General features: G+C 35.3%; 1 protein-coding gene across 2 annotated transcripts in view; it reads right to left on the reverse strand.

Moving 5' to 3' along the window:
• Nucleotides 1–953: 953 nt before the first annotated feature.
• Nucleotides 954–18846, reverse strand: part of NUDCD1 (NudC domain containing 1) — a 37777-nt gene continuing 19884 nt past the window's right edge. For both annotated transcript variants that reach the window (XM_053949783.1, XM_053949788.1), the window contains 7 exons: nt 17930–18110; nt 15174–15359; nt 12541–12748; nt 10329–10473; nt 8911–9036; nt 7045–7204; nt 954–5380 (listed from right to left, as the gene is read on the reverse strand). In XM_053949783.1, coding sequence (XP_053805758.1) covers nt 5088–5380; nt 7045–7204; nt 8911–9036; nt 10329–10473; nt 12541–12748; nt 15174–15359; nt 17930–18110 — 1299 coding nt within the window. In that variant the 3' untranslated portion in view covers nt 954–5087. The remainder of the gene's footprint in view (nt 5381–7044; nt 7205–8910; nt 9037–10328; nt 10474–12540; nt 12749–15173; nt 15360–17929; nt 18111–18846) is intronic.

The following is an 18846-nucleotide window of genomic DNA, read 5'->3' on the forward strand; positions in this document are numbered from 1 at the left end:
CCAACTTGAGGCATCTACTCAATACTTGGCCTCTGAACTGCTTAAGTTTGGGTAGAATGAAATACTGAAATATCTCATATTTAATCCTCAGCAGAGGAAGCCACCACAGGACTCATGGCAGATATTTTCACATAAAGCAGTTATCATGACATTACAACACATGTATGGCAGATTCATGAACATGTTAATAAAGAATCCAAGCTTTGCTGTCACTAAAGTTAGAAGAGTCTCCTCTCCAAAAGCCACCCCACCCTCCTCAGTACCTCAAGGCAGTATGAATTCATACAGGTGTGTGCATTTACAGATGAAAATACAATTGTACATGCACACAAGTCCTGCAGATTCAGAATGTAACTAATACATTAAGAAATGTAGTACTAGAATACACTACTAGAAATTGTACATTCATCACAGTATAATGAAAGTCATGTCCTAAAATGACCAATTTTAATTTTTTCCTGTGTTTTTTCTTGAGAATTCCTTGTAACTGATATTGGATTGTAAAAATGCACTGGAAAGGTTTATAAAGGATATTTTGCACAGAGCATTAGACTGGTAAAGACTATGACAGGTATTTTCCAGGTTTGCATCTGAAACTCTTAATTAGATCTATTTTAATCAATATCCAGCTACCACATCATGACAAAGATCTTTGTGTAAAGAAAGCTTTTCAGAAGGACCTTAAACATTTTATAAAGGAAAACTATTACTCCAGCAAACACTTCTCCAAGAAAAAGGGACTACACCTTGAGTTTGAAATGATTGCAATAGTCTTGATGAAAAGGCCTGCTTGATGCTTGGCTCTTCTACGTCAAAGATGTCAAGTTATCTTTAGACCTTGCTGATTTTTATCCATAGCACAAATGAACATGTATTGCATAGGGAGGAGGGGAAACAAATCCCACCAGATTTCCAGAAATACGTTACAAATGGCACATAGGACTGACGGCACAAAATTTTAAACCAAAATTTTTATTACTTGGCTAATATGTGATTGACTGCAGGCTTCAAGTTCATCTAATCTGCATAATGAGAATAGAAAACATAAATTGACACAAGGCAAGGAAATGAAAAAAATTCTAGCAGCTCATTATTGAAACAAAGCACAAAAAACTGAAATAAAATATAAGCTTTAACCCTACTTGTTACTCTCATAGGATCTGTTGTTTCATTAATGAAGAGCCACTTTTCGACAAAGGACAGACATACAGACCAAATCCTTCAGATTTTCCTTTATTTTTCTGCAAAAAAGCACTCATGTTGAGGTAGGGGGAGAGGAAAGAAGGAAGGGCAGATCTCTCTCTTGCATCTAGAAGGGTTTGTCCAGATCATTTGGATTTTGTACATAAAAGACACAGGATCAGAGGCAGAGTGTGCACTTTAACAAAAACATACACCTGAATACTTATCAACCCTCTCCAATAACTACCTCTGTAAATGTGTGTGTTGGCAGAAATGGAACATTAGCAAGGCTGTACAGGGGATTTCAGAGATAAACAAGGAGTACAATAGTGAATGTCTTGGCAACAGCCCTGGCCCTACTAGAAGTTTGCCCTAGCAGAAATCTACTTAACATAAGTTTTATTTTAAGGAATTTCCTATTTCTATTTTTCTATTTTATTTCAGTAGCATATGAAGACTACACATTTGAAATTTATATAAATCTTTTAAAATAAGTTTAAAATGTTAAATTTTTTTTCTATTCATTTAAACTTGTAGAAGAATACATTATGCATTCCAATCATGCAGTCAAGGAAAGCACTGAAGAAGAATACTAAAATCAAATAATGCAGTAACAGCCAAGTAAGCCTTTAATAGTCAAATATTTTCTCAGAAATTCTATAAATGTACTGTGATTGGGACATCTCAGGAAGAATTGAAAAAGTAAGATTTCAAGAAACAAAATCCTAGAAAAATTGAAGCATGGTTGTCAGAAAACCATCTCTTTTAAATATCCACATTGTATACTTTGCACTATTTAGGATATACTGAACAAATAAGCCTTAAGAGTAATTCAACAGATAAATGGAAATGCTGATAAGGAGTGTCTCCTGGTGACTTGCAGCCCTTTAATTATTATAGAATGGCTGGAAAGGGACCTTAAAGATCATCTAGTTCCAACTCCACTGTCATGGGCAGGGACACCTCGCACTAGATCAAGTTGCTCAAAGTCCCATCCCTTCAAGGGACAGGGCATCCACAACTTCTCTGGGCAACTTTGTCCAGTGCCCCACCACTCACTCAGTAAAGAATTTCCTCCAGTATCTAATCTAAACCTACTCTCTTTCAGTTTAAAGCCATTATCCCTTGTCCTACCACTACATGCCCTTGTCCAAAACCCCTCTCCAACACTCTGGAAGGCCCCCTTTATTTAATAAGAGACTGCTCTAAGGTCTCCCAGAGACTTCTCTTTCCCAGGCTGAACAACCCCAACTCTCTCAGCCTGTTGTCCTAGACAAGGTTCTCCAGCCTTCTGACGATCTTCATGTCGCTCCTCTGGACTTGCTCCAACCATTAATGTCTCTGTTATGTTGGGGTCCTCAGAGCTGGATGCATTTCTCCAGGTGGGGAGGTCTTACCAGAGCAGAACACAGGGGCAGAATCACCTCTCTAGATATACTGGCCATGCTTCACATGATGCAGCCCAGGACATGTTTGAGTTTCTGGGCTGCAAGTGAACACTGCTGGGCCATGTCCATCCTCTCATCCACCAGAACCCCCAAGTCCTTTTCTTCAAGGCTGCTCTCAATCCATTCTCTGCCCAGCCTGCCATTCTCTGCCCAGCCTGCTTTTGTGCTTGGGATTGCCCTGCCTCAGGTGGCTTAGAAGCTTGCTGTGCAACAGCACTCCAGGTTCCTCAAGGTAAAAAATAATTTAAATTATAAAATATCCTTGACTCACAGAAGCAAAATAGGAGAGACTACTTGATACATCGTTCTAGGAAACCATGATTACAAACAGATGAATAACATGGAAAAGGGATGAACCTTTTCCCTGTGTTATTTCAAGATGCAAACAAGAACTCCCTTCAAACAGACACACATTTGGAATGTGAGTTCTAGTCATTGCATATTGTAATACCTCTGAAGAGGTAACCATTTTACTTGACTTTGTTTCCTCTGTTGCAGGAGACAGCAGAGCATGTTTCCAGACATGTAACTCACAGCAAGAAGAATTTGACAAAGAACAGCTGAAATTCTCATCTGTATTAAAGCTGCCTGCAGTAGACCAGAGGTGAAAAATGCATGTTGGCTATGATTCCTTTATTTTTTCATTCCTCCATTTCCTAAATATCACGTTCTTAACTCTGTGTCCCCAAAGATTAAATCTCAGGTTACTAAGTAACATTCATATACATCTAAAAGCACTTAATTTATGCTGTAAAGTAATAAGCTACATTTTCTTTCTATAGGACCTCTGCAGGAATTCTATAACTTTGATTGACATTATTGGACAAATAAAATTTAGATGCAAAACAGTCATGCAATGGTAATACATTCACTGAGCCTTTCCAAAAAGCATTTTCAAGACAGTTTTAAAAGGACAGAACGAAAAGTTGTTTACAAATCCAGTCTGTTTTAACTTACCTAAAAGTAAAGAAAAGCTTTTCAATAATGGATATACAAACTAATCTTGCTGTGAGGAGAAGGAAAATCAGATTCCTTGAAAAGCTTCTGCATTTGGATGGTTTTTGCAAGCCACAGCTGCTTGCCTCCCTCTTGTTATTTAATCAGTTCACTGATACAAATCTGGGGAATTTACAGGAGAGTCAAAACAATCACAACTAAAGAAATACTTACTCTTCTCTCAGTAGATTCTTACAGAGTTCTGAAATAATATTGGTAAGGAGATGTAAACTAAAAGGCTGCCTGTATTTGTGTCTCTCTGTGTACTTTGGTACCACAGATGACAGCAGCTTTCCTGTCAGTACACAACATATTAGGCATCCTTTGCTATGGATTTGTAAGCCAACTATGAAAAAAGTCCAACACAGGGGTGGAGCTGTCACAACTGACTCTTTGGTTTAAATGTATTGACAATGCCAATTTAAAATAAGAAATCTTCAGATACAACTCTTCAACTCAATTAACCATACTAGTTTGTAAACCAAAGCATCCTCATTGGCCTGAGTGCTCTCACATTGTAAATATACCACGTTTTGACTTAGGCATCACAGACAGAACAGTTAAGTGACAATGCAGCATTTACAGTGGCATCTGAGGCAGAAGCAGCACCTCTGAGTGTCCCATCCCAGGTTACAATACCAGTGCTTTTTCTGTCAGCCATTTTCTCATTGTAAATGAGTCACTTGAAATGAAGTATAAAGTGAAAATGGCACAACTGAGAGTATGACAAGACCTTAACTAACAGCACTCAATGTATAATTGCCAGCTATATATTGACCCTTACTTTGGTTCTGGAAAAAGCTACTAAAATGTATTCTAGAAATGTGAACAGACTTCACTGCAAGTATAAAGTTCCAAACCAATAATTTAAAAAGTGCACATACAGTAAAATTGCTCCATTTTATTACCTGCATAAGAAATATAATACCCCATTCATTTCACTCACATTTCACTCAAAACTACTGAATGTCAAAATATCAAATCAGTTTTTTGGTCAAGTGTATTTGAACTGGAGATTTTTTTTTCTTTATGATACATCTACTTGGCATATCATATGCTTGTAACTCTTTATCTGACTACTTTTTTCACAGGTAAACAGTGGCATTCAAAAACAGTAGTGAATTCTCCAAACTCAGAAGTGAGCAAATAAAGTCACTTGGAAAAAGCAATGCATAAATCTATTCACCGATGCAATAGCAGCATAGCAGCATCTGACAATTACTTTTACAAAGATGTTAATACAGAAGACATTTTCCCATAGCTCTGAAAAAGCTTACTTCCATTGCAGCAAAGTCAAAAAATGCACTTTCTTACAGAAAAATTCTAATGAAGAAATTTGATTCCCCTGTAAAACATCCCCTTTTTGATTTTCAGCAAATTGTACTGAAATTGTCAGATAGTCAACCTATTCACTTCTGTAACAAATTGTTAACACAAACTATAGCAGAGCACACTGAATAATTAATTTCCAGAGTTCACCTTTATTAAAAACAAGGTTTTTGTTGTGAGAACAAATAATCTCTCACTCGTAGCTTGAAAGCCTAAGATAGGATCATTGGCTTCCAGGGTTGCTACCAGCTGCTTAGCAACCTGTCCTACTTGTCTTCCTTCCTTCCTGTTGTAGAGAACTGTAGCCAGAGGAGTCGGCTGGCGATAGATGAAAACTCTTCGCAAGCACTCGCAAAGAGCAGCGTAGGAGTAATCTGGAGCACAAGCCATGAACTTCTTGTCTTGCTTTGATGCTTGGACATAACCTGTATAGCCCAAAACGAAGTAGAAGGGATAAGTAATATATGGGTTTCAACAGAACTTTAATAGTTAATACTGTAACTTTAACAGTTAGTTTAACTGACTGATAAAAATGCAAGCTTAACTTAAAAAATAATATGCAATTTGTAACAGAAAAACCCCTAAAACAACAACCAACCAAAAAAATTCCAATACCAAAAAAAAAAAAAACAAACCCCAAACTACCAAACCACTCTTATTATATAAGCCAGTACTTTCTGAAGAGATGCATTAACCAGTTTAATACCAATAAACAATTCTCATGTACCTCATCTTAAATGGAGTTTTGGATACATATATACAGCAAGATACTCCTCCTACTCTGGCTCCTTTCTGCCTCACAAGTTCTTTCATTTTCTCAGCAGGCCACAGACATGGTCCATATGGGCAATCTTGGCCCAATATTAGCAGTCTAAGTAGAATAAATCTCTTCTCTCTCCTCATCTCCCAGTGCGTAATTACATTTAAAATTTTTGATTTCTGAGCCTACCTAATCTTGAACAGACACTTAAAACTTATCTTCTGTTTAGAACTGACTAAAAAAAAAAGAAGTTACTTTTCAACACACTGTAATTTCTGTTAATATTCATTCAGAAGGAAAAAAACCCTCCCTTTTCCACTTTCATTACAGGACTCTAGTATCAAATTGACTCATTTCAGACTGAAGTCCTTTCACACTTAGGTAAAGAGAACTGAGATGCAATTTTGCAAAGTGATCTACCGTCTTTCTGCAAGGTTATTTGTTTCACTTCCAATGAAAAATGCATGCCAATGGTTATCACATGGGTCAACAAGACAGGAAAAATCTAAAGGTCACTTATTAAAACTCCTTACATTACACACACCCAGACAAATAATCAGTTAACTGCGGCTATTGCCGTGATGATGTTTGTGCGAGAATTACAGTGGTGATTATGCTTTTCAGTCTCTAACTCAAGGTCACTTATCCAAGGAACTCTTCTTTTTACTATGCAGTTCTGTGTTTACATCCTATACATGGTCTGAAAAGGCTTGTCCTCCTCCCAGAGCATAAACATCTCATTTCTATGTCCTCTTATTTCTAAAATTAAGCTACTGTCGCTGTTGACTTTGTGTTAGAGATAGAAATGAGATGAGACACTTCTTTCTTTGTGCCTAAGAGCCAAATTTTTACTGTGCACAGCTCATTTTTACATGGTATCAGAAGGCACCATGTTTGCCTCTTACTGGTTAACAATCCACTGAAACTCACTTCACTGCTACATATATGGCCTGTGTATGGTCAGTCAAACCTCCCTCTCTCTAGATAGGTTACATATTTCCTTCATGGATTCTCATGGGATAGACTTCTTGTTTTTACAGGTGCAAACTCTCTTCTTACAAAAATACATTGTTATGCAAACTAATTCTCATTCTTATGATTCTTTTCTTATGGGAACTTGACAGGCTAACAGCAAGGTCTAAACCATGTCTTACAAGGTCTCTCTTCTATAAGGTTTTACCTATATGCAACAAGCTACCGTGCTGCTTTCAACAGAATTATAGTAACTTTCAATTCAGATTTAAGTAAGTGAAATATCAACATAACCAAACCAGCAATATTCATATAGAAAAGTCTCAGAGGTGTGTGACACAGAAGTTAATTTCTTACCTAAAGCATTAAAAGTTGCAATGTGTTCCCACATATTCTCTGGTTGGTCAGAGTGAGGCTGCCAGAGAAGAGCATCAACATCATGCCTCAGGCAGAAGCATGGCATTTCTTTGGGATTCACAACAACAGAGAAAAGATACTGGTTGCTTCCAAGATTAATCTGAAAACAAAACAAATACAACATATTGATTCAAAGCATAAATAGCAGATTCTGTTACACATACTGCCGAAGTTAGATGATCAACAGTTTTATCTTTGTTACTTGACAAAATGTTTGAATACATTACGCTGCATCCCATTGATCAACAGCTCAATACATCATAGGTGCCTTACACATTTCAAGGAGACGCTATTAAGATTGCTGGAAACATTCAGAGAAACATTATGTCCACTGCACAAACAAATGGGAATGTGTTTTGTGCAGAAATGATTTTCTAGGGTAGATCCTAACCTACAACTTCTCATGTTAGGAAAAAATTCTCTCTAATTAATCACATCTGGTATTCTGCAGGGCTAATAGGGAAGGAAATACTGTCCCTCTCAGGTAAAAGATGGCAAGCACTGAAACAAGGATTAGATAGAATACTAAAATTATGAAATGTCAACATTTTTCAATTTACTTGCAAACAAGTAATTACTAAATTTCACATCAGCACACTCACCAATAAAAATGTTTGTAGGATTTGTGGGTAAAAAGCTATACTAGCCCCATTTCTGAAGGAAAAGGCCCATAATTGCTAACAAGAAACCCCAAACAACTTGAAAAAAGAACTAAATCAAAGTGAAAATATATTCCTGTATGCTGAAAATACTCATATTTCTACATACTCTAACAAGGACCAAAACTGCAAGTTCCAATAGAAGGGGCTGAAATTAGTATTTCCTACCCACAATAAATGTCCTTTGATCGTAATGTTTTAAACACATTAACTTTTGAATTACTTTTATGCCACCCATTTTAAGAACTCTTTGCAAGCACCCTGGAGCTCAAACTTGCTCTACTATGACTTGCTGCCTGCTAGAAAGCAGCCTTTTTTGATGCACAAAAGCATCCCTTTTGTGATGAGCTCATGTTCCTCCTGATCTGTGGACTCTGGGGTATTTCTTACCCTTCAGTGTGAAAAGCATAGTTTAGGCTGAGTTATTTAGAACTTTATCCAGCCTGGTCTTGAAAATCTCAAGGACAGAAGTTGCACAATTTCCTAGGCAACCCAAATCATGCCACAACCACAATGCAGTTTTTGCTTTCATCCAGTTAAAAAAAAAAAACTCAAAAAATACCACAACAGTGAGTTAATCTGTAATGTTTTCATATGATTTTGTTGTTGCCAACTCTAGAAAATAGCCCAGATCAAATCCTAGCTTCCTGTTACTTAGGGCTGCTTACAACCCAGATGAAGCCTGCTATTGAAGCATTTTGCCCCCAGTCTGCTATTTTTAGTGTGATTGACAAAGAAGTATTATAAAGCGCTCTATGGTCCAGTTTCTTAGTAAAGAAGGTCAGGTTTCTACTGGGCTAGCTGAAAAATTATTGAGAAAAATGCAAACTAAGTCATCTAAAGAATTGTATACCACTGAAAAAGACCCTTTCCTTATAATTACTTTGATATAACTATGTTTTTTCAAATGGCTCATTTGTGAAAGTGTATGTTTTTTTTTTTTATGAGAACAAAAGGAGCTTTGTTTTTATGTTAAAATGACATTGAAGGACACATGAATTAACAATTTCTGTTGCTACTGTGGTTTGATATTATGGGAGAAATTTATGTGATTTCAAGAGTCTACAAATTTTTGTATTCAAAATAGAGGTCCATTTCCAAACAAAAAATATTTAAAAGTATTTCTATAATAATTTGCAGTACTTACTATATGAGTGACTTTCAAGGTATCACCATCAAATCTGCTCAAGCTTGCACCATCTTCAAGAAAAGCATCACATTCTTCTAACTCTTGAGCATTACAAGGTGGGTTTTCCTTTTCGGGGTTTGGATTCTGAAAAAAAGAATGAACTACACTGAAAATCGACACTACTGAATAAAAAAAGAATCCTTTTTAGAATAAAAAAAAAACAACCCAAAGAACAATTTAATGTGAAGAATTATTTGCATATCCATAATACTGAAAGATTAAGCTATTATGTACTTACTCAAAATTAATAGAACAATTTCTGCTCTGAAGGACAGCAGAAGTGGTAGGTACAATACAATCAATTTCAGTTTGAGGAAAGGTGCATAAGCCACTAAAACATGGACAATAAATTCCCTTCTCTAAGTAGCAAAAGCATACAATCCTGAAAACATACGCATATTTAGTAAATGCACATCAGTATAAGCTTGTCTCATCTTACAATCAGTAATGCTATTAAAAATAGTTTAATTAATTTTATAAGCAGCTCCAAATATATGACACATTTTTGTTTTGTTATTAATTTTAATTCATTAAAATATATTATAAATTAATGAAAACTTTTGGTTAAAAAATCATCACTTTAAGCTCAGAATGAAGTACAAAATAAAAAAAAATTAAAGTTCAAAAAAAATCTATGGTAAAAAGATATACTACAATATCTTGCTCACAAATACTGAGGGAGAGAGGAGAGAAATCAATCTGGAGTACTAAATGGAATTTATTTTAATATCACTTTTCAGCCTTTTTAAAAAGAAAGTAATAATCCAAACCTAATATATCAAAAGCCACAGGGAGGCACACTTCACAAGTTTCAGATGAAGTGCCATTTTCTAATTAAGCCAAGTATCAAGTAAATATCAACTAAAAATTACATTTTAGTTTAAACAGACTTCCTGTATAATAAAAATGCCAGAAAGTTCATGAGTCATATTTATAGTTTCCTAAATTTTCCTTTTAAACATCATTTGCACTCTGTAGGTCAAGTACAGTATCGCTAGCAAGACAGTAAAAAAGTTTTGCTAACCTATTGATAAACAAGAAACAGACATCTTTCAAAATCATTTAATTAATTGCTTTAAAACAAACTGGCACATCCTAAATGGTGGGAACAAAGTTTATTTTCAGTGTTAAATCAGGCTTCTGTTTGGTGCACAGGCACCATCATGGAAGTTAAATTCAGTTCCCCTTGAAGATGGTTTTACTGTTCGAAGTGCATTCACAACTCTAGTGCCATTAGTTTGTTACAGTTTCAATTAAAAATAAATAAACAGTAAAAGAACTGATGAGCTGGGTCAATGCAGTGCAAATAAGGGTAGCAAGAAAAGACAACATGCAAGAGCACAAGAACTTTAAGTGTTTGATTCTTGACTCTTTACCATTACTTCAGAGGTAAGATGCATCAGGCTTTCAGCTATTTCAGAGCATTGGGAGGGGTCTATAATGAATTCCCCTCTTGTGTCACCAACGATTAGCTCTGTCCACCTGCATCCCTCATTTTTCTTAATCAGAGAGATTTCCAAACTGAAATGCAAAGAGAAGACAAAAAGCAGCACATGAAAACACAACATCAATTTGTCAGATTAATCAAAAAGCTGTAAAGGTACATAAGAGAACTTCTCTTCAAAATGAATTCATAAGGAAAATCACATACCAGAAACCATTAGCATTCAAATTATAAAATAAACTATTCCAAAGAAAAACAGACCAAGGGCGTGATTTGTAATACACAAACCTCAGGGTTTTCAATATAAGTGTAGTTTACCCTGAAGCAGTCTCATTAAAATATTTAAAATATGGCAGGAAATCACTTGTAAAGCAATCTATTCAAAGACTGTCATAATTTTATTACAGAGGTTTATTTGTAACACAAGCAGTAGTTCTTAGGGCTACTTAAGTGTGCCCTACCTCTAAATAACATCTGGGACAAAAAGATTTGTATTTTACAGACCTCAGAAATAATATATCAACTAATTATCTATACTGTTTATCTAAAATAATATCTCAGAAGAGATAAGATTTCCATAACAAGAAAAAAACCCCAACAACAACAAAGAGAACCCAGTATAATCACTAAACTATTGGGAATAGCTAATTAAGTAAATGAAATACAAGACACAGCCTGACGCACCAACATAGTAATTCTATTTAAATACTGTGTTGGACAAACACAAAGATATAATGGGAAAACTGAAGTAAATTTTATCATACTCACTTTTTAGATAAATTTACAGGTTCTGCAGCAATGACAGCTGTAGTGTTCCTGACAGAAAACCCTCTAAGTTACTCATTACTGCGCCCTAGCAGTAACTATTTAGTGAACTCTGAAGCAATTACACTGGTATTAGGAGCATCATACTTTTACAGAAGACATTTGGAGTGAGTTTTTGACTTTTAATCAATAGATTTATATCAGTGTTGCAGTACAAGCATTAAGAACTGAGTGCAACTTATTATAGTGAAATATGGAATTACCCTTTCTCATTAAAGTAAAAGCCTGATATTCATGCAATAACACTCACTGGAATGAGTAATAAAAAATTAAGTTATTCAGCTTATAAAAAAATCAAGATACTCAGTTGTTTTTCAGCATCAGGTTTTATTAAAAACCAACAACCTCACACGTTTTAATCACAGTCAAATTTTAATATACAGTAATAGTATATATTAGTCCCTCTATTTTTTTTTTTTTTTTTTTTGAGAATTACTGTCCTTTACAGTTAACCTTTTGGAAACTGCAAAAAGCCAACCTTATCACAACTTGAAGGGCAGCTTTTGTTTTAGATAAACAGCTATGAGCTGTTGAGTGGATCACCTGGTGGTGTACATGTTTCTTCTTGAGTTCATTAAAGGGTGTGAATATCTCTGCGGTAACCAGACCAGTGTGGCTGAGTGAATACATGGCTCAGCCCAGGCAGAGTATGAAAACTAGACAATGCACAGAGAAAAACCTGACTGTGTTTTAGGGAGCTCTGAATTATTTTTTTGCACCCTCTCCATTCTTTCATATTTTTATTTCAGAATGAGAAAAGCACCTACAAGTTACTTTTAAAATAAAAGCATTTCTATTTGAGGTCTACAGCATGTTAAATTCACATAGATTCATTTTCTGTAAGGCACATGATATATAATTATTTAGGAAAATATATTAGGGAATTTATAAGTCAAGCCTAAAGAATTTCGGTTGTATTATTACTAAAATGCTTATTTGTGGAAAGTAGAAGAGAAACTAACACATACAACAAGGTACATTCAGACTAATCAATCCTGAAACATAGTGAAAAAAAAAATTGTTGAACCAATTAATTTTATTCTTCTTACAAATCTATGTTTTAACATTTTGATACTAGGCAGGTTTTTTTCCTGGAAAATAACTGCAAAAGGAAGGGATCACTTTCACAATTAGATAAAGAAACAGTACTGAGACAGCAAAAGCCAGTGAACTGTTTCCAGGAGAGGAGACATTCTTGCAAGAAGAGACATGGGGTGAAGCATTAAATGAGACCATCCCAGAAGGGTCAGAAATCAGATGTGGCATATGTTTTAAAATCAGTTCCTATCAATTAAAAAACTAAAACATATATAGAATACCTTTTGTCCTCTCTAATTATCCACGTGCAGCTTTCATGGTCCACAGATGAATAGAGCTTTCCTTCCATCAAAGGAGGCTGGTCTTTTAGTGTAACACATATATTATTCGGGGAAAAATGTATTTTTATGTCATCTCTTGTGATGTCTTGAGGCAGGTGAACTGTTATGGTCACATCATCTTCCGTCTGCTGCCAGTAGTAGAGAGGGTCTACAATTGGAAACATGCAGCAAAACACAAACTAGTTCACAAGGATTACTGGATTCCACAGCATTCAGTGCTGAGACACATGGAATGTTCTGAAAGTGTGTTTTTGAAAAAGTGGAAATTAACTTTTACTCTGAACAATTTATACAAAATATATTCTGAACTTAAAATGGAGAAACACCTTTTTAGTAATCAAGCCTGTTTGTATCCCTCATTTGGAAAGTAATTTATATTCATGTCTATACTCAAATATGCTGATAGTTATACAATGGGCATTAATTATTACTGTTAAGTTTACTGTAGTATTATGAAATTGGAATGCAAAATGTACTTAAATACAACAAAACATTAATGATTAATAATTTGGTTGAGGGGACATCAGGTGCAGTATACTGAACACTTGCGTGCATCCAGAGGAGGGCAACAAGGCTGGTGAGGGGCTTGGAACACAAGCCCTGTGAGGAACAACTGAGGGAGCTGGGGTTGTTTAGCCTGGAGAAAAGGAGACTCAGAGGTGACCTTATTGCTCTCTACAGCTCCCTGAAAGGTGGTTGTGGTCAGGTGGGGGTTGGTCTCTTTCTCCAGGCAGAAGCTGACAGAATGAGAGGAGACAGTCTTAAGCTGTGCTAAGGGAAATATAGGTTGGATATTAGGAAAAAGTTTATTATGGAAAGAGTGATAAAGTACTGGAATGGTCTACCCAGGGAGGTGGTGGAGTCACCATCCCTGGATGTATTTAAAAAAAGACTGGATGTGCACTCAGTGCCATGGTTTAGTTGAGGTGTTAGGGCTGGGTTGGACTCGATGATGTTGAAGGTCTCTTCCAACCTAGTGATTCTGTGACAAGCTACTGCATGCTAGAAGTACAAATCATTCAGAGATGTGAACTCTTTTTTCTTATATATTTTGCCAGAAGCTATGCTAACTACTCAATAGAAATGATTTTATATTACTAAGTAGCCTTAATCTGCCTCAGCTAATGGAGATGAAATAGAACTGCTTGCCCAGACATAGTGATCGACTTTTATTACTGTGTTTAGAAGCTGTCTGATTATTAAACTGCTAGAAGAAATGGCCTTTTAAGAGAAATGTTTATACAAAAGGAAGGCTATGACAGCATGAGTGGGTAATGCATAATACAGAAAATACAAATACAGATTAATATATTTTCAAAAGAGCAATCTTGTAAGAGTTACCTTTCTATTTTGAGAAAAAGTAAAGTATGGCCCTCAAGTTGTCACAACCCAACCCAAGATTCCACTGATCAAAGCCTCATACCAGCAACTGTGATTCTGAAAGGACTCTTGCACTGTTTCCCTTTGCTGCAACTGCCCTGGTTGCAATGGATCAGTCACAGGTGCTATAATTATACTTCTCCAGAAACTATCACTATCTGAGACATGAGAGCCTTTAAAATTGTGAACACTGACACAAACTGTATCTGATATTAAAAGTCCATTTTACCTGCAATTTTATATAACTGTGCAAATAAAACTGGAGCCTACATTAGGTTCAGCAAAAGACAACTGCATTATGGTGCTCAGTGCACTGAAGAACTTCTTCGCCTCAAGATTCATATGTACAGACTATTCTTAATAAAATTACATATACAATATAACATTTGTCACAATGTATGACATTAACACATTCCAGAAATTTGATCCTTTTGAATTGTTTTCCAAATAGATTTTCACACTATTGACAAAGATTGTGCTACTATCCTTCACTCAGAATTTGTTCACTAACCAATGCCTCATAGGCAGAAACAGAAACCAAATGTGAAACAATCCAACATAATTACATAAACATAGACATTATAGAACTTAGTGATACTTAGGAATAAACAACTATAAATAGGTTTTTGTGTACTCAATTTTGTTTTGACTGCAAAGAAAAAAAAGTAGGAATGCATTTTGTTGAAATTTTTATGAACTGCTTTCCCACTGGAGAAAAGAGAATCTTTTAGAAGAGTCTCATTCTTTAAAAATATTTTTCAAAATAATTATTTGGATTTTAAAAAAGGCAGGAATAAATTACATATCAAAAAGCTTTCTGATGAGTAACAGTATGGGGAGGTCCGTGCCCCCCTCCCATCCAGGAAGACTGTTTTCTGAATTTGAGTACTTCAGAGAGATGCCTAAATTTAGGCATTAGCAATCCAACTAATACCAAAAACTTATTATACATCTGTCTGCAAAATATCCTTTTCCTTAAGACAACAAAATTCTTTAAGGGCCTCCTATCCATAAAAAAGAACCTAATATAGGTTTATGCACAATGTAACTTCCAACAGCAAAGGCAAACAAACAAATAAAAGTCAATCTGTCCATAAGACAGATATTAAAACATTTATTGCTATAGTTTCCAAACAAATGCTAAACTAACAAGATTTGTCCTAAGTCAAAGAAGAGAGCAGCCTGAGTCTTACCTTTCTTTTCATTTGATACTTTTGCTTCATCATTTTCTTCCAATTTGTCACTTTCACTTTGCATAAATGTGAATGGTTTGTGGGAAACAATCATTAGACCATCCCCACTTGGCTCTATTGCTGCATAATGGGGAACTGATTTTCCTTGCAAAACTCTCCTTTTAATGATTTCGTATCTATGATCACCTATAAAATAAAATTTTAAAGTCATAATATATTTCTAGAAGACACATGATTATCTAAGGAACTCATAATATTTAAAAATATTATGCACTCCTACCTATTAAATCACAGTACAATGGTTTTCCATATACTGGATTAATCTAAGACTGCCTTTTATTCTTATGATGTCTTTGCTGATCACAGTTAGCCCAGCACACCCTCTGTACAAATAATATTTTTCTTGTAGAGAAGGTCAGAAGAAAGCTAAGCATGTCACATTTTCTGAATCTCATAAGGTAGCATGATGGTTCCTCATTTCAAGCTTTTACAGCAAGTATTCCTAAAAGTTTGGTTAATAATAGAAAACTAACTTTGAAAGGGTATACCTTTGTTACAGTCCTCTGAAGTACCACAGAAGATATGAAAAGACTTAACCACTGCCCCCATTCTGATTTATTTTCATGCTTCCCTTTTTTTTGTTTTTTGGTTACACAATAGTGGTGAGTGTGATCCCCTTGTCCAGTCTGCCAAACAGGGCAGAGATCTCACATTTGTTGATCAAGAGACAGAACCATGTTTTACAGCTTTGCTTTGATGAAGCATAGATTTTGATAATTTAAGAAAAGGCTTGTTGATTAACTAGTTACTTTTACTAAAATCTGATTTGATAAACTGCATTCACAGACAGTTTCAAGGAAAGGCAAGCAACAGTAATTGACTACTGATGAAAGAGATTGTAAAGAATTTTAATTCCTCAAAACAGCTTTTATCTTTGAGACTGGTTCATACATCAGTCTGATTTGTGAGATGTTTGTTTAAATGAAATAAAAATTTATTTCTTTCTTCATAATTAAAGATTGCTTTGAATTTTGTTATTTGCATCTCTAGTGACAATAATTTCAAACATTTTTTGTTCCCTGGAAATGCTGGAGAACTGGCAAGACTTTTTGAAAGATTTTTAAATCCACTTTAAGGGATTCCAAGAATATTTGTCATAAGTTATAAAACACACAATGTAAACAAGAATTTTTTATGAAAGAGTGCAGTATTAAAAATGTAATAAAAGTCTGTGTTGATGCTCTTATGAGTAACAGTCTTCAGTTCTATACTGGCCATGTTACTGATTTAGTTTTTCTTCTAAGTTATAAACAGTAATGTTCAGAGGTTTCTTTCTGTTGTTGAGCTTGCCACAAAAGCATAAGGCAGCTGGTCTCATATGGCCTTCTGAAAAATATTTCCATCATCCAAGGTTTCAACAGCAGGAAACAACTAAAGCCACTGAGGGCAACATAGCTGGTGAAAGGTCTAGAAAGAATGTCCTGTCAAGACTAGGTGAGGACTTTAGGCTTGTCTAGTTTGGAGAAAATGAGGTTGAGGGGCAACCTACAGTCTTCCTAGGGAGGGGGAGTGGAGATGGAAATGTTGAGCTCTTCTTCTTGGTAGCCAGGAACAGGACATATGGGAATGGTTCAAAGCTGCACCAGATGAGGTTCAGCCTGTACATCAGGAAACATTTATTTCCTGAGAGGGTGGTTAAACACTGGAACAGGCTTCCTTGAGAAATGGTCAAAGCCCCATCTGTCAATGTTTAAGAGGCATTTGGACAATGCTCTTAACAACAGGCGTTAACTGGTCAGGCAGTTGGACTAGATGACAGTTGTAGGTCATTTCCAAATGAACTGTTCTCTTCTGTGCTATGTTGTCTGTAGTATGTATGTCGAAGATGGAAGAACATTTGGCTAATAATATCACAGCATGCCTCAAATGCTTTAGTTCAACTAGTTAAAAATCTTGTTTCTGTCAGTATCAAAATTTTATTTCTTAGAACATAATGAGCAAGACCATATCACAGTCATTCCAAGAATGTCTATTAATTTAATCCACACATGTTTAAATCAGTGACACATGGGGTCTTGTATCCTATATATGGGGACATATATATGGTCATATTGAACATATAAAGTATCATTTGTAAAACTTTATTAGGATAAAATATTAATTAGTAGGTATTAATATACTAATATGTTTTCAATGTGTTTGTCTAAAATTAATGGAATAACTTGATACTCTTATTGCAGGAAAACCTAGAATATGCAGTATTTACTTTTTATGCTATAGGTCTTACATTTATCTCATACTACTTCCAATCCCCTACATCATTAATTAGAAGCTAGAAAAAAAAAAAAAAAACAACAAAAAACAACTGAAGACCCATATCCAGCTGTACAATATTTTAAGAAATACAACAGACATTAGTTAGAAATAGTTCCATATAACCTCGATTTTACAAGACCAAGCTAAACAGAAATTGCATTTCATAACATTCAAGTAAAGTGCTATCTTGTTTTCTAATTGTCTTAATGACACAAGTGCAAAACTTTACTTCTTCATGTTTTCCAAACATCTGTCAAAATTAGGTCTATAACCAATAACTTGATGTCAAAATATAAGAAAAAATTACCTATGTAAAATCTAAGCTGTGGAAGAAAAATATCAGAACCTGTGTAAAAATAACTTCTAAGACAAAGAATAAAAGCAAGATTTTATTTTTTTTTTAAACATTACTCACCAATAATATAGATGCAAAAACTTACCCTCTTTTCCTTCTGCAATTGTAACCCATTCCAAAGTAACATGAAATCCACTTCCTTTTGTGTCCAGTTCATCTTTTTCTACCCTAAGCAACAGCACAGCTACTGAATGTGCATCAGATTTTATAAACGAAACACTGTGTGCTACAATAAATGGACTTCCTAGTTCTTCATTAAACACAATCTAGAAGACAAAAACATAATAAAAAGTCAGACAGTTAAAGCTGGAAGCCTTGCTCTTTTACAGAAAGCAGGGAAGGGTTTTAGTGAATGTCAAATCAGTAACAGTTTGTCTCCCACAAATCTCTCTGCCAATATGAACCCACAAATGTTACACATTTCTGGTTCCTCCTTCTGTGGCTATCAAGCTACTGTACTGAAATGTTTTTAAACATTATTGTTTATATTGAACAATCACTGGGTAAGAGCCCATTAAACAAAGCACAAAGATCCCCAAACCTGTCTGCATTGTGGCTTTTTAGCACTGCAATAAACAGAGGTACAGCAGCTGATGCGAACAAGAGGGTCCATAAACACTGCCTATCAACTGGGCAAACAGTCTCACACTCAAGATGAAAATGCAGGCATTTCCCAAGGCCCTCACTAGTTCTCTAGATACTTCAACATTCTGAAAATCTTTGTAGACCTTGACATGTGCAAAGAAGACATAAAGGTCCAAAGTATCATTGCCAGTGTTCAATCATCAAACGTGCCATTATTTAGCTTTGCAAAGAGATCCCATTTTCCTCCTCTATGAAGTAAGAAACAAAAAGCTATAATGAAATGAAGGAGAATAATATTCATGTTCAGGAGAAACTAGGGTTGGAAGTTCTTGAATTTTTATTTATGTACACGGATTGGAAAAGTCCATCCAATATTTGAGTTAGGTAGGCAGAATACATAACTATTACTGTCATACT

The sequence above is a fragment of the Vidua chalybeata genome, chromosome 1 (assembly GCF_026979565.1).
Source record: "Vidua chalybeata isolate OUT-0048 chromosome 1, bVidCha1 merged haplotype, whole genome shotgun sequence".
Taxonomy (NCBI): domain Eukaryota; kingdom Metazoa; phylum Chordata; class Aves; order Passeriformes; family Viduidae; genus Vidua; species Vidua chalybeata.